This window comes from Filicampus tigris, chromosome 4, assembly GCF_054856515.1.
Source record: "Filicampus tigris isolate MCC_2025a chromosome 4, RoL_Ftig_1.0, whole genome shotgun sequence".
Taxonomy (NCBI): Eukaryota; Metazoa; Chordata; class Actinopteri; order Syngnathiformes; family Syngnathidae; genus Filicampus; species Filicampus tigris.
The window spans coordinates 19,426,905-19,443,433 of record NC_141220.1 but is presented as its reverse complement, the minus strand read 5'-3'; the positions used below and the strand labels follow the sequence as shown (position 1 = coordinate 19,443,433).

At 41.0% G+C, this 16,529-nt stretch overlaps 1 protein-coding gene across 2 annotated transcripts; it reads left to right on the top strand.

The window, feature by feature from the left end:
* Positions 1-236: 236 nt before the first annotated feature.
* On the top strand, positions 237-16,423 carry myo5c (myosin VC). 2 transcript variants are annotated; one of them, XM_086027488.1, is made up of 40 exons: positions 237-353; positions 579-689; positions 773-944; positions 1,025-1,169; positions 2,123-2,279; positions 2,360-2,503; positions 2,573-2,654; positions 2,732-2,839; positions 2,925-3,031; positions 4,505-4,770; positions 4,872-4,953; positions 5,022-5,162; positions 5,258-5,380; positions 6,138-6,221; positions 6,309-6,440; positions 6,526-6,623; positions 6,720-6,806; positions 6,889-7,000; positions 7,123-7,334; positions 7,424-7,589; positions 7,676-7,822; positions 7,896-8,060; positions 10,307-10,400; positions 10,476-10,539; positions 10,624-10,898; positions 10,989-11,052; positions 11,138-11,218; positions 11,288-11,468; positions 11,566-11,659; positions 11,744-11,807; positions 11,886-12,054; positions 12,131-12,215; positions 12,293-12,388; positions 12,702-12,856; positions 13,509-13,598; positions 13,690-13,840; positions 13,936-14,221; positions 15,167-15,341; positions 15,408-15,488; positions 15,578-16,423. In XM_086027488.1, exons 1-40 carry the CDS (start codon positions 327-329, stop codon positions 15,728-15,730), a joined length of 5,226 nt encoding a protein of 1,741 aa, XP_085883614.1. In that variant the 5' UTR covers positions 237-326; the 3' UTR covers positions 15,731-16,423. The 2 variants fall into 2 exon arrangements, with proteins under 2 accessions (XP_085883614.1, XP_085883615.1); XM_086027489.1 differs by lacking the exons at positions 7,676-7,822; positions 7,896-8,060 and having other exon boundaries at positions 7,424-7,520.
* Positions 16,424-16,529: the final 106 nt, after the last annotated feature.

Here is a 16,529-nt window from a genome sequence, read left to right as displayed (position 1 = left end):
TAAAAGCAAAACGAATTGCTAATTTCCAAACAGTATATTTCTGTTCCTGACCAATTCGCTCTTGAACTGATACACGATTGAACCAACGGCAGGTTAAATACGATCACACGCTGATCAATGCAATGGAGAAAGCAATTTTACATTAAATCAAATAAATTGAAAAATTATTTTGAAAGCCAACCGGATCTACTATTTTATTCTTAGTTTAAAATATAATTTCTTTCATTGTTGAGACAGGGGCGAAAAAATGTCGGTAACTTAGGGAGTACTGTACAGATGATGAACAATTTTTTCGACATTGGGATTTACAACAACAACGCCAAAACATGGCGTTGATTCAGCTATACACACGGGTAAGAAAGAGCTGCTTTATTTACGGCCACGGCGCAACTCATTTATTTAGTAATACTACCTTAGAGACATATGCTAACTTTGTAAATGATTTTGGGAGGTAAAATGGCTTGGGAAATTAAATATTTAGTGTCACACAATATGGAATATGTTAGCCTTATGTAAGTGTAAGTAAATTTGAATTATAATAAGTGTCTTGGAGTGTAACTTTGCAATCTGTACTCTAGTACAACAGAGTGTGGATTCCAGATGCTGAACATGTGTGGAAATCAGCAGAGATTGTGAGGGATTTCCACTATGGAGATAATAGTTTACAACTGCTTCTGGAAAATGGCACAGTAAGTGAAACTGACAAAATTCACAAACACCTGCAATTGAATAAGATAAGACACATCACATAACCATCATCTCTTTCTCAAAGGAGCTCAAGTACCCCATTGACTCGTCACCACCAGACCTCCCTCCTCTTCGCAACCCCGACATCTTAGTTGGGGAGAATGACCTCACTGCACTTAGCTACCTCCATGAACCTGCAGTTCTGCACAACCTCAAAGTGCGCTTTCTGGAGTCCAAAATCATCTACACCTACTGTGGTAGGCCCATAGGGAACGCTTTGTCTCGCTTGTTGAAGCTCTCAGGTGTTGTACTCACCTGTTTTGTCTCCTATCCGCAGGCATCATCCTGGTGGCTTTGAATCCCTACAAGCAACTTCATATCTACGGAGATGCAATCATTCACGCATACTCTGGCCAGAACATGGGCGATATGGACCCTCATATATTTGCAGTGGCAGAGGAGGCTTACAAACTGATGGCCAGGTAAAGACGAGCATAGACAGTGGTGTGTTTGGTACTTAGGCTGTCAGTGGGGACACACAGCGGACTCTCCCATTTCTTCATAACAATATTATATGGTCGCAGTATTAGAAACCATCAATATTTTACAAAACACGAGCATAAAGCTGTGCTACGCACACCTGGAGCCGTTCAGAAACGATGTATTGTCCAATAGCATGGCAAAACATCAAATAACATGACAAAAACAAGACATTTAAATAATTGACATCATACTCAACTGAGGTGCTGCCAATTAAACGTATTCATGCGTGCATATTGTTACAGATGTGTTTTGTTAAGAGAAATTCTATGAAATAAAAAGAATTGACAGTTAAGAATAATTTAATGGACTTTCATGAACAAATATTAGTCATTGCACACCACTGTGTTTGAAAAAGACCTTTTCATAGCAGTCATGTTTACCACCAAAAGATACAATTAGCAGATTTACGTAAGGGGAAAAAAAAATGCAAAGCAATAAAAAAGTCTTCTCAAAACAAAGTGTATGGTCCCCACAAAAAAACGTTTCACGTGTGTGGGAATCTAAATATAGCACAGGTGTCAAATTCAAGCCCCGGGGGCTAAATCCGGCCCGTGCCATCGTTTTATGTGGCCCGCGAAGGCAAATCATGTGCGTCGACTTTATGTTTCTTGCTAATTGTTTTCACTTTTAACAACGCTGAGATATGAAGTATTGCAAGCATTTTATTTTTTTTTACTAATCCCTGATTTAAAAACTAGTTATCCATCAATTTGTTGTGTATATGTGATAATATATTCGGAAATCATACATTTATATGGGTTCACAATCATAACAGCCCGCCGAAGGATTTCAACAAATAAACCCACCCCGATGAAAATGAAGCTTTGCAGATTGAAAATTTTAAAACAAAATCATCATATTTTAAATAACAAATCTTTTCTGTTTTGACCAGAGACCACAAGAACCAATCTATCATCATCAGTGGAGAATCTGGAGCTGGCAAAACCGTGTCAGCCCGATACGCTATGAGGTACTTTGCTGTTGTCAGCAAATCTGGCAGCAAGACCCAAGTTGAGGACAAAGTCCTGGCGTCCAACCCCATAACGGAGGTGACAAACGCTTCGGCCGTGTTCAGTCAACGTCCCACTGACGACGACTTGTGTGTCACGCTTGCTTGACTTTCTCTCAGGCCATTGGCAACGCAAAGACGATCAGGAATGACAACAGCAGCCGTTTTGGGAAATTCACCGAGATCAGTTTTGACAACAGGTATCGAATAATTGGTGCAAACATGAGGACTTACCTGTTGGAGAAATCCAGAGTTGTTTTCCAGGTATGACAACTGGATATTCTGGTTAATTATCCTCCCACTGTTTCACATGTGTAACATTGTTGCTTCCAGGCTGAGTATGAGCGGAACTATCACATATTTTACCAAATGTGCGCCTGTGCTGACCTGCCACAATTCAAGGCGCTCAAACTGCGTATGTGAAGGTTTAAGACAGAATCTCACTGATGTATGTCCATATATCTAATGTGCAGTTTTTTTTTCCCCCCGCAGTGAGTGCAGATGAGTTCCACTACACAGGCATGGGTGGCGATATCATTATTGAAGGTGTGGATGACAGGAAAGGCATGGAGGAGACTCAGCAGACCTTCTCACTGTTGGGTAAAGAATGCTTCAGATTGAACCAAATTTATCTTGGCACAACAGTACTGTGTAATATTCATTCAACCTCTTTGTGGTCGTTCAGGATTGAAGGAGGACTTTCAGTCTGATGTTTTCAAAGTTCTTGCGGCCATTCTCCATCTGGGAAATGTGGAGATTAAGAGCTCCGGGGACGATAGATCGTCCATTTCTGTGAGTCTTGTTGTTTTCTAGGCCTTACTTACCCCGGCGACAATATTAAGGGAAAAACCTGCACAATCTACTGAAATCCAACACAAGAGTTGTATTAAATTTAGGGATGTAACGATCCACTCAAGCCCCGGTTCGATTCGATTTTCGACTTTCAGTTCCCAATTTTCGATTCGATTTGATTTTTGGAAAATTGCTACCATGCTTGTCCCTGTGCATGAGTGTGGTTCTGCAGCCATAATACACAATGATGTTTGGCGCAAAAGCATAATATGATTTACACATTCAAAATGTGATATGCATCGGGAATGAAAACATAACATGTTTCAAGACATTATTTTCTAGATTAATTGAATCAACTTAATCGAATCAATTAATCAGGGCAAATAGATGTTGAATCCATTTTCGATTAATCGTTACATCCCTAATTAAAATAAAATTTAAAAAATCAGCCTTGATATAATAATGCTTTTGATTTGATTTGAACTGGTAAAGAAATACTAATTATGTGCCACTGCTACTTACTTAAGTGATTTTATATATCTTGTGGTTTTATTTGTTGATTTTGCACTACAATTTAGTTTTTTGCTGTTTATCGAAAATAACTTTCACAGTAAATGCAAAGTGACCTGGTTTCATTTTAGTTACTGTTTGTAAGAGTAGATTATGGATGGGCAACCTCACTGCTGGAGGGCGCCACAATTTTTCGTCATTCCTACTTTGGCGGGTGGCACATAGCACCACTCACTTCCTAACCACATGTATGACAAAAATGCCATATATATGAATATATGTGCATACGTGCAAGTACATGCTTTTAATATACAGTATTTCATTTTTGGTAATACATTTTCAATGCATGTATAAAAGATTCACTATCCTAACCCAACATGACGCAAACAACAAAATAGCCACATATTGTATTTTTCTTTTCCAGTGCAAAGGGCTCTCTTGGGTTAAAAAAAATAAAAAAGACCATTTAAGGATGGTGCAAAACTGCTGAGCAAGAAACTAACATTAAGTGCAAGAACAAATTTTGTCCATTTTTTTTTTTCACAAAAATGAACTCACTCAAAATGTAAATATTATTGAGGTACTGTTTTCGTCTTGCACATCATTCCAAATCCACAATAAAAACATTAGGCCTATTCACGTTGTAGTAAAAGGCAATTTAAGACCCGGCGTAAGCGCAACTAAGACATTTCTGCCAATGCTACACAAAATGCGACTTAGAAAGGATTTGTAAAAAATGGCCACAACTCTTTTGTGCAACAGTTGATAAACTACAACCTCGCCAGTAAGCAAAATAAAATTTAAAATAATAATGATTACTTTTCTGACAGTGTCAGACAGAACTGATTATTATAATCTTTGTAATAGTATGTTGTTCTTTATTGGATGTTATAATTAGATTGTCTGGGTGTACCTAAGGCTGGGAACCGTTTTACAATGTTTGTATACTTCCCTGACTTTCAGCACAGCGATTCACATCTTCGCATCGTATGCGACTTGTTGGCCGTGCGTTCAGACGACTTAGTGCGTTGGCTGTGCAATCGGAGGCTTGTCCTGGTGGCCGAGACGGTGGTGAAACCGTTGCACAAAGACCGCGCAGTGAATTCCAGAGATGCCCTCGCCAAGCGGATCTATGCTCATTTGTTTGACTGCGTCATTAACAGGATCAACAAAGCACTGCAGGTCCCAGGGAAGCAACATGCTTTCATAGGAGTGCTGGACATTTATGGGTAAGGGGGGGGGGGGGGGGGCATGTTGGGGGACAAGTGTTTGTCAAATTTTCTATCTTTCCATTATTTCTTTCTCTGAACTTTCATTATGTGCTCCTCAGCTTTGAGACGTTTGACATCAACAGCTTTGAGCAGTTTTGTATCAACTACGCCAATGAAAAGCTTCAGCAGCAGTTTAACTTGGTATGTATCATCCAAACTAAACGGCTCTTGATTGAGTAGCTTTTTCATGTTTTGCTTTTTCTATCCAGCATGTGTTCAAACTGGAACAGGAGGAGTACATGAAAGAAGACATCCCCTGGACGTTAATAGATTTCTATGACAATCAGCCGGTGATTGACTTGATTGAAGCCAAAATGGGAATCCTGGACTTGCTTGATGAAGAGTGTTTGGTACAGAAGACTTCGCTTTTTAACTAGTTGAATTTACGGGTGCTTCTTTTTGTCGATCACTCACTGTCAAATTCACACTGCTCTTCACTTTTTAGTTTCCTCAAGGAACTGATCAAAGCTGGCTCCAAAAACTGTACAACTACTTGGACAGCAACCCTTTGTTTGAGAGGCCCAAGCTGTCAAATGATACCTTTGTCATTCAACACTTTGCAGACAAGGTGCGGAACATATTCACATCCATTGTAGCGCACGACCAGCATTAGAATTATTGCGAAAGGTGTTAGATGGTGTAAGTCCTCACTAAACACATACACGAATAATTTTTATGGACTTTGCTTTGTGAACTGGCACACAGTCGCGTTAGGACCGAAAGGCGACTTGCACAAAGTCCAAAGTACCATTGTCCAAAATGTCTTGGTAATATGATGAATTAAGATTCACAAGATAACAAGTCAAATCCCTGATTAACTAATTAAGGCGGAAGTCAACCCAAACATAACATATTTTTTTAAAGAATATGTTTCTAGCAGGCCCACTAGTTGAAACACGGTATTCTGGTTAATTTGGTGTTTGCGGAATATAAATTGAGCAGCAAAATGCACTCGTTTTTAGCCATCTCCGGGGGCGGCCATTTTGTCTTCTGTCGACTGAAAATGACATCACAGCTGCTCACAGCGACCAAATCACGGCTGACCTCTTTTCCGAATCTGAGCCGTGACTGGTCGTTGTGAGCAGTTGTGATGTCATTTTCAGTCGACGGAAGACAAAATGGCCGCCCCCGGAAATGGCTAAAAACGAGTGGATTAACTCTTATTCCACAAACGCAATATTTATCAGAATGCGCTGTTTCAACTATTGGGCAATTTCTTAATGAACACTGGTTGTTTTTAACGATTTTTTTTAATGAATTTTTTTTCAAATTCAAATTTTTTTGCTAATGATTTTTTTTTTCTCTTTTGTCTTGCTGCTAAACAGGTGGAGTATCAGTGCAAAGGTTTTCTTGAGAAGAATCGAGATGCTCTTTATGAAGAACTGCTTGAAGTTTTGAAAGCCAGTCAGGTAAACAAAATAAAACTTGCTGCTTTATGAACGTCCGAATACGTCACACGTTCCTCCGAGTGACATTTCCCTTGTCACTGTCATCAGTTCGCCTTCCTGGCCACATTTTTTCAAGTGGAGGGCCAGAAGGTTGCCAACATGAAAGGTATCAAGGTGAAGCCGGCCAGGCCCGGTGTGAAATCAGCCAATAAACAACTGAGGGCCTCAGTTGGAGATAAGGTGGACATGTTTACCCTGTCGCGGTGTATTTAACACTTTGGGTGCTGTTTTTGTCCCTACGCTGGCTGACACATTCTGATTGTAGTTCTGCAGCTCACTCTCGTTGCTAATGGAGACACTGAATGCTACAACCCCTCACTATGTGCGCTGCATTAAACCAAATGATGAAAAGCTGCCATTTGAGTAAGAACTCGTAAATCCTAACATAAGTCAATTTGTATATCTTTGTTGGAAGCCTTTTTTTTTTTTTTTTTCGAGTGAGTGACTGTTTGTTTTTAGATACGATTCCGGGAGGGTGGTGCAGCAGCTGCGGGCCTGTGGAGTGCTTGAAACTATTCGCATCAGTGCCCAAAGTTACCCGTCAAGGTGATCCGCTTTGACAGCGTGTCAGTAAAGGTTTTGCATAAATTGCGATGCTAATTCCGACGCAATTCCCCGTTGTTTGCAGGTGGACCTACTTGGAGTTTTATAGCCGCTACAGTATCCTCATGAGCAACGAGGAGGCGGGTGTCAACGACAAGACGCAGACGTGCAAATATGTGCTTCAGAGGTTGATTCAGGTGGCTTCATTGCGCAGCTGTGATTTACACCCGTACCGCTTCCTGCTTCTCAAAATTATGGTGACAGTTTTTTTTCTCGTGTTTTTTTTGTTCTTGTTTTTTTTCCACGGCTCTGCCTTCAGGACTCTAACCAGTACAAGTTTGGTCGCACGAAGATCTTCCTCCGAGCTGGTCAGGTCGCGTATTTAGAAAAGTTGCGTCTGGATCGACTAAGAGGCGCTTGCATTACCATCCAGAAACACGTCCGTGGGTGGAGCCAGAGAAGGAAATACCAACGCTTAAGGCAGGCGGCCATCTTGATACAACAGTACATCCGCGGCAAGAGGACCGTGCGGTTCGTGGCTTTCGGCGATGTTTCACAATCCTGAGATCCGGACGTCAAACATCCATACAATTTGTGTATTTTCGTTTGTGAAACTGCAGTAAAGCGGTGAACGCCACGAACCTGAAGCAGTGCTGGTCAGCAGTGGTCATTCAAAGGTACTGGAGAGGCTTCCGCATACAGAAGAGCTACCAAACGGTACGCTCGGCCATCATCGCCATCCAAGCTTTCACGCGAGGTTGGCGGGCCCGTAAAACCTATGCCCAGGTCGGTAACCGTAGCCCGCTTGGCAGTATTTGTGAAGCCACGGAATCAAACGTAAGGCTTTAAATGGCATCGTCGTCGCCGCTCAGCTGGTGGAAGCCCGCAAGGCGTCGGTGCTGCAGAAGTACGCCAGAGCATGGCTGGCTCGGCGACGTTTTAACGCCATGCGTCGACTGGTGGAACAGGTTCAGCTGTCCTTCAGGGTGCAGCAGCTCCGAAAGAAGAATGAGGAGCAGGTAAACGCCGTCTCGCGGCCCGTCGCCCAGTCCGAGGAGAAGACCTAAACTAATCCCTGATCCTTAATGACAGAGTAAAGAGAACCGCGGGTTGGTGGAAAGACTGACCAGTTTGGCCAACTCCCATTCTCAAGCCATGGACAGGCTGCAGGCTCTGGAGAGACAGTTGGAAAAATCTGCCGTCCAGAAGGCATCTTTGGAAGCAAGAGAGAAGAAAGTTAAAGATGACGCTTCTCTGGTCAGTCACATTTGATTGTGGAATCTACATTGTGACTGGACGACATTGGGAATAGGATTTGGCCTCAGGCCCTGACATCAGTAGAGCTTCCTTCCTCAATCAGAAAGTACCGGTTGCTACTTAAAGGGGAAGTCGCGTTTTTTCAAGAATATGTTCTATACAAGCCCACTAGGTGAAACAGGGCATTCTGATAAGTATTGCGTTTGTGGAATAAGTGCTAATCCACTCGTTTTTAGACATTTCTGGGGGCGGCCATTTTGTCTTCCGTCGACTGAAAATGACATCACAGCTGCTCACAACGACCAATCACGGCTCAGATTCAGAAAACAGGTCAGCCGTGATTTGGTCGTTGTGAGCAGTTGTGATGTCATTTTCAGTCGACAAAAGACAAAATGGCCGCCCCCAGAGATGGCTAAAAACGAGTGCATTTTGCTGCTCCATTTATATTCCGCAAACGCAAAATGAATCAGAATGCCGTGTTTCAACCAGTGGGCCTGCTGGGAACATATTCTTGAAAAAAATACGTTTGGGTTGACTTCCGCTTTAACTTGTTGCAATACATTGGAAATACCTTTAGACCAGTCATGTTCACCCCAGAAGCATTGCAATGTGACCGCTACACTCCACGAGCCCTTTGTGCATATTGTGTATACAATACAGCATAAAATATACGCCATGCAAATATTAAGTGTCAGCATGGGTGGATGATATGCCCATCATGGCTCCTCTTGTAAGAAAAATGACCAAGCTCCTCCGGGAAGGAAGAAACAGAAGACATCCACACCTAGGAGAAGCAGCCCTAAATCCAAGTGCGCTGCTTTGATTTGGTGCACGGACACTAGCGCAAGCCTCCCATTGATGTTTGAGGACAATTTGGCACCTAGGACTGGAGGTTCTCTACTGGTCAAGTACTAAGCCGAGCAAGATTCACGGGAGCCTCATCAACCCTGCTATCTTTTTAAAGTCTGCGCTGGACAAATGGCGCTAACAATCGAGACGGCATTCTGCCAGGATGTGATAAACGATGGAGTGCATCCGGCAGGACCGATGGAACGATGGAGCCCTGACTGCATTCCTGCAAAGCCTCCATCAGAAGCTTGGTCAGCAAACATTTGCGGCTAGCAGCCCCAAATGCACCGATCCACTTGCAGCCCAGTCAGCCGGCTGCCTACTTGTGCTTGTTGGGATCATGTTCAATTTGTCATGCACTCAGAAATGCATGAAAGCTTCTCCTGCTTTTGGAAGGAAACGAAAATACCGAATGTTGATGTCAACACACTCATTTCAGACCACCCCCCCCGACAACAATTTTAGGAGTGTTATAAATTGGAGCCAAAGGTGATCTATAGGTCAACATCAGTTTCAGCAAGGGCAACTTTTGTATCTGCAAATCTTTCCTCACATAATATTTTAGGTGACTCTCATTTAAGACCACAGGGGTCGCAAAAGCACCGCATTGTAGCACTGAAGAAAAAACCAGTTGAATGAAATATGGCCTGCCAGTGCAGTCGATTCTTATGACCTTCACTGAACTTCCAGGGGGGCTTGACACCGCCTGGCTTTACGTCCGAATTTAGTGTGGTAGAAGCAGAACCTGGTCTTAGCCTTCGACGGTTCAAAAGGTGAAACTTAAGCATGTCATATACCACATTTTAAAACTCGTAGTAGTTGATCAAGATAGCTGAGGTCAATCGGTTTAATCCTTCCCAGCATATTGCTGGCTATAATTCACAAGTGATTTTGTAAAACGTGTAAGGAATATTGTTCTATAGCTACTAGGGATGTAGCGATTCACTCAAGCCCCGATTCGATTTGATTTTTGATTTTCAGTTCCCAATTTTCGATTCGATTCGATTTTTTAAAAATTGCTACCGTGCTTGTCTCTGTGCACTAGTGTGGTTCTGCAGCCATCCACAAACGCAATACGCAATAATGTTTGGCGGCAAAAACAAGCATAATTTGATCTACACTTTCAAAATGTGCTATGCATCTGGAATGAAAAAACGTTTCAAGACATCATTTTCTAGATTAATTGAATCAACTCGATTACTTGGGGCGCATTGATTTTGATTCGATTTTCGATTAATCGTTGCATCCCTAATAGCTGCGCAATTGTATCTGAGCGAAGAAAGCTGTGGTACAAACGCCATTAACGTAGTTTGTCAGTGGGTGGGGGCTACTCAATGATGTCTGCCACAATTTACTATTCTGCCCTTTAAAACATTCATCTTCTTTTTGCACTATAGAAAATTACTGATCTTCAAAGTGAAGTTGATGGCTTAATCATTAAGAAACAGACCATGGAGAAAACATTTGAAGTTTCCTCCAAAGAACAACAAGGTACAAAAGGTCTATCTATTCCAAACAATCTGTCTTTATATGTATCTGTATCAAACTTTTGACATTGTCCGACAGAAAAGTTTGACCAAATTAAGATGACTCTACTGGAGGAGAAAGAAACTCAAGCAAGGCTTCGGAAGTAGGTTTAAAAAAAAAAAAAGAACTTTTGTTGGCAACACGTTGCGGTCGTCATTCGGGTCTTAATGAGATTTTGTCTCATCAGAATCGCTGAGAACAACCTTGAGGTTCAGCGACAGGAACACGAGAAGGAGCTGGCGAACCTGAAAGAGGAGCTCAGGAGGCTGAAGGACGAGCGAGTCGGTCTGCAGATCAAGTTGGAGGATGGCGAACAGATGACCTGCGACCTGCAGGATCAGGTGGCCCAGCTCACCAAGCATGTCAAGATCATTCCTGAGCTGCGCCGAGACCTCGGCAACCTGCAGAATCGAAAGCAAACCGTCGACCGAAAGATGAAGCAACAGTCGGACGAAGCAAGAGGTATCCCTGATATTTGAAGTTCTTCAACTTAACACGAAAACAGCTCACGTTGAACCCATGGATTGCTGTCATTCGAATGTTTCTTTGCAGCTAAACTGCACGATATTTCAAAACTACTCGCTGGAAGCGTTGTTAAAGAAGACGTGCTTTTGGGGTAATTGATCATTTCGATTCTTCCTTTTTTTTTCCTTTTGTTTTTGGATCATGTCATTGGAGTGTCTGTTATCGTCTTTCTGAAGGCTAACTGCCGATTATTCTGAGAAGACGTATGAAGCCGAAGATCTTCTGGCAGCCTTTAATGGTCTCGAGAAAGTTGCCAGGTTTGTTTGCTTACCGTCGTAGCCACTGTGAGAAAAACGTTTTCACCTGTTTGACGCCGTTGATGGCAGAACACTGGAGAACCACCGGAAGGAACAGAAGGAAAGCTTCGAGACTCAAATAGAAGGCTTGAGACTGAAAGTGGATTACCTTCAAAACGAGAACAGCGGCTTGCACACTTTTTTTACGGAAAAAAATAACATCAATGAGAACATTCGCCAAGAAGTGTTCCGGCTGAGCAGCGAGAACGCCGTAGGTTTGAGTGTTCTTTCGGGGTTATTTGATCACGAATGCAAAAATCATTTGTGCCTCGCCATTTGTTCACGTGATCTACTGTATATGTTGTCAGGTTATACCTGAGCTGAAAATTCAGATTTCAGAGCTGCAAAGACAAAAAAAAGAGTGCGAGATTCTTGTAAAAGAGCAGAAAAAAGAGTTGGAGGGTGAGTTTAACTCTGTTGTTTGAAATGAACATTTTTGCTTTTGGGTGCATTTTCTTCACTTTTTTTTGGTGTGTAATTTTCAAGAAAAAGCAGATGAGATGAAAAATACCCTTCAAAAGAGGGCTGAAGAAGCGAGTTCAAAGTGCAGGTGAAATATTCAAATTGAAGTCGGATGTTTTGATCATCTCGTCACTATCCTGAACTTAATTCTTATGATTCCTTCAAGGCGCTTTGAGGAGCAAACTGAGGCGCTGGAGGAGGTGAAGACGACTCTTCAAGGTCAAATAAAAGACCTTCAAGAGGAAAATGATCACATGAGCAGGCAACTCCAGATGGAGAGAGACGCCAAGATCCGACTGAGATTGGAAGCCGCCGAGTTATCGTCTAAAAATTTGGTACGTGTACTGTCGACGTTGCATGTTACGACTCACGATACCGGACAGCGTATACCAAACTCTGCTTTTCTGAAAGGACTTTGAGGAGCAACTTGACCAAAAGGAACGAGCCATTAAACAATTAGAGAATCAAATGATCAACATTAAAAGAGCACAAAAAGGTAACCTTTTTCAGCTTTAATGTGGAATGAATACAGCAATGTTACCTGTGGATTCAATTTTCTGTTGTGTCACACAGCTCAGAAAGCCTCTTCACCTACTCCCAAACATTATCTTGGAATGTTGGAGTACAACACAGAGGATGAATCAAGACTCATTCAAAACCTTATTCTAGGTATTTCCCTTTTTGTATTTGTGCGTAAAGATCAAGCATTGAGCAGATTCAGATTCCGTTTTTTGTTTTTTTTTGTGTTTGTTTTGTTTTTTTATTCATCATTTTTCAGAGACAGACGCCTTTATGAGTTTCGTCGCTATAGTACATAGCAGAAATAAACATGCGGAGAGACTAGAGACAAGATTTTAATTTCGCTGCCGAGACGCACAAAATCAGCAATTAACTAACGTTAGCATTTTATTTTCCATTCATGTGCCGCCGAGCTATAAATCAAAACATGAATACGCCATCTCGTTATTCTTCTCTTTTGCAGAGCTTAAGCCCAAAGGCGTTGCGGTCAACATGATCCCCGTTCTGCCAGCTTACGTTCTCTTCATGTGCATACGCCATGCCGACTACATGAACGACGAAGACAAACTTCGGTCTTTTATGAATGCGACTATTACTGCTGTCAAAAAGGTCACCACGGTGAGTTTTAACTGTGCTCTTTTCACTTCTTATCTACTTTGTCAAATATACAGCATTTAGCAAGTATTAGCTGAAAGCACATTATTGCTCTAAAAGTTAAAGTTGTAAGCATCACATAATAATTGGATATTATCCTTGTTGATAATATTGGGCAATATATTGTTGTACTGTATTGTCACTATGCTAGACTTGATATAAAACTTACCTTTTTACCAAGGCTGTGCAATTAATCGAAATTCAATTACAATTACGATTATTACACTCCACAATTACAAATTTGGCATAATTGTAAAAAAAAAGATTGTTCATATTCATTTATATCCAATGCACTATCTTTGTTTACACAAGGAAATCATACTTGAATTTATACATTTTCACCTTTTTTATTTCATAATAACTAACTTTACAAATTGAGTTTGGTCCAAAAGGAACTTACTTACAATTTATTTGTCTTTATATTTTTTACCTTTCAACACGTTCTTGTTTTGTACCAAAAAATAAATGATTGTTTGACTAATCGTAATTTCAATTATTACCCCCCCCCCCCCAAAAAAAAAATCATGATTAACATTTTTTTCATAATCGAGCAGCCTTACTTTTATATATAGAGAAGCCAATGAATAAAAGTATAAACTGAATGTTCCTGTTTCAGATTCACCAAAACGACTTGGCCTTATTGTCCTTCTGGCTTTCCAACATGTACCAGCTGCTCAACTGTCTCAAGCAGTACAGCGGAGAAGAGGTCGGGAGCACTTTTTGTTAACCGTTTTACCGACTACAGCGGATCTGCTTCACCTCGCATCTCACTCCTCATATTCTGTTGCTCACAAAAGGAGTTCAGCAAGCACAGTACCGCCCGTCAGGTGAACAACTGCTTGCAGAACTTCGATTTGTCAGACCACCAGCAGGTTGTCAGCGACTTGGCCATCTGCATCTATCACCAGTTCATCGCCGCCATGGAAAGAGCTCTCACCCCTGCGATTGGTCTGAACCAAAGCAAAAAAAAAAAAAAAAAAAAATATAATATGTATACAATAATTCATATGAATTAGTACTTCTAATTGTGCTTCTCTCCACAGTGCCCGGTATGTTGGAGCATGAGAGCTTACAGGGCATTTTCAGCATGAAACCAAGGGGCTTCATCAAACGCGCTAGAAAAAACAATCAAGACACGGAGACTTACACCATCTCCTTCATCATTCAGCGACTCTCTCACTTCTACACTAACATGACCCAACATGGCACGGAGCCACACCTCATTAAACAGGTGGTCAAGCAACTGCTCTTCCACATTGGGGCGACCACCCTCAACAACCTGCTGCTGCGTAAAGACATGTGTTCCTGCAGGAAAGGAATGCAAATCAGGTTTGTGTGTGTTTGTATGTGGAAGAAATGGCATGAAACGTTAAGCACTATACTGAATTCACGACTGGATGTTTGTCCAGTAACATGCACTTCACTGTTCACATGCGCATAGCTTTACTACCATGACGCACTTCATATACAAGGCGGAAGTGCTCCATCACATTTCACAAACCAGGGCTTAACAATTAATCAAATTCAAATCCACATAGCAATGTACTAGAATGCAATTTTTCAAATCTCAAACGCTGCAATTTGAGGGGAAAAATGCTCCATATCGTTCGGTAGGCTTTATTTTTTCATATATTTTCTTGATATATGAACTAGATTAGTTTAGTAATTATTGTTGCAGTCTGATTTATGACTTACTGACTCCCGTTTACGCCTCCACTTGTTTGGTAGAATTGCGTGAAGTTGTCGTAGTGAAGACTTAAAACACTTCAAGTCAAAGTGTTTGGTAAGTTAACAACTCTAACTGAAGTAGATAAACTGTCTTTCATATTAAATCATGGTAAAAAGATAAAATCTTTTATGCAAAATGAATCTGTTTTTATTGTGTGTAGATTTTGTTTCTTGCGTTTGCTAAAAAAAAAACACATGGAAAGAGGACCTTGAAAAAATAATCACATCATACATTAAATCGCAATCCAATCAAGATATTTTTCAGAATCATTCACCCCTACCTCAAACTCAGTTTTATTTATAGAGCTTTTTAAGAAAAAAAATGAAATAAATAAACACACAACAATTAAACAATATAATGTAGAAACAAAAATACAATTAAATAAAGTTTTAAAAAAAACAAACGAGACACCAAAACGAGGGCAGGGTCTTTCATTGTATTGAAAGCTAAGGAATAAAAATATGCTCGAGGGCAAGTTTTAAAAATTCTCGCGAGCACAGACTGCTGTGTGTCACAACGACATGACAGCAATTGTGCTCTTCCAGATGTAACATCAGCTACCTGGAAGAGTGGCTCCAGGAGAAAGACCTCCAGAGTCGTCATTTTATCGACACTCTGAAGCCGTTGACTGAGGCTGCCTGGCTGCTGCAGGTCAGCAAGTCCACAGATGACGACGCCAAGGCCATCACCGAGAAATGCACCGAGCTCAACACAGTACAGGTAGACCATCCACTTCCGTTCGAGTTTGTCAAACTCTAATGATCAACTGAAAATCTCCCCATACAGATCGTCAAAATTCTGAATTCATACACACCCATGGACGGTTTTGAGAAGAGGGTAGCGTCGTCGTTCGTCCGCAAAGTTCAGGTGGGCTCACGTCTGGTGACTTTTAAAACGAGCCACGTCATGTCACGGATGCCTGATCTGAAAAGTTGAATTGTCCTCCTTTGTTACAGTCACTTCGACAAGATCACGACGGCGCCGTGCAGCTGATGTTGGATGCACATTATCGTTTCCCTGTTACGTTTCCTTTTTGCTCATCCTCGCAGGCTTTGGAGCTGCTGCAGGTTCCAAATAGCCTTCGCTTGGAATTCTTAACTATGATCTGACCCTTAGGCCTAACCTATAATCACATGGCTTCTGAATATATGTCATCTGTTTATATCGTAGAAATCATACACTGAACAAATACCACTTATATCTTAAGGCACCATTTTATTTACAATATATAAATGAACCAATTAGTTAACGAGATGATAAGATGATCATAAAACAAATGGCCAATTTTAGCGGGAAAAAATAGCTAACTTAATCCAACAAATATATTACACGACTGTACTGTTGATAATGTAAATGAGCAAATACACTGGCAAACAGCAAATTTTAATCAGAGATGGATTTATGTGTCCCTAAATGTATTTTGGACGCTGATTTAAAAAAAATGTCTTTCTTTTTTTTTTCTAGCGCATCAGGTTTTTGAGATATTTCCATTGGTTCATTCTGCTATAATAATGATAGTAATTATAATTATAATAATAATTATTATTATTATTATTACATTATATAATAATAATAATTATTATTATTATGACTATGAAAACGTGATTGGCAAAAACGAGGGCAGATTCGGAATCAGCGCAAAAAATCATTTAGAAAAATGTAGGCCACTTGCATCTCTGATTTAAATTTTTTTTGTCAAGTTTGAAAAAAATAAAGACTTTGCCTATTATTGCATTGCATTGTACCGGTGTACCTCATGACGTGTCATTCAACATTACCAAGTAATAAAGAACCAGATTTAACTCATCGTGGATTTCATTCAGCCTCCTCATCCGCCTCCATCACCCCTTTTCCTCCTCTCTCTGTTCCTCCCATTAACTACAGCATCCTCCTCCCTCTCCTCATCCA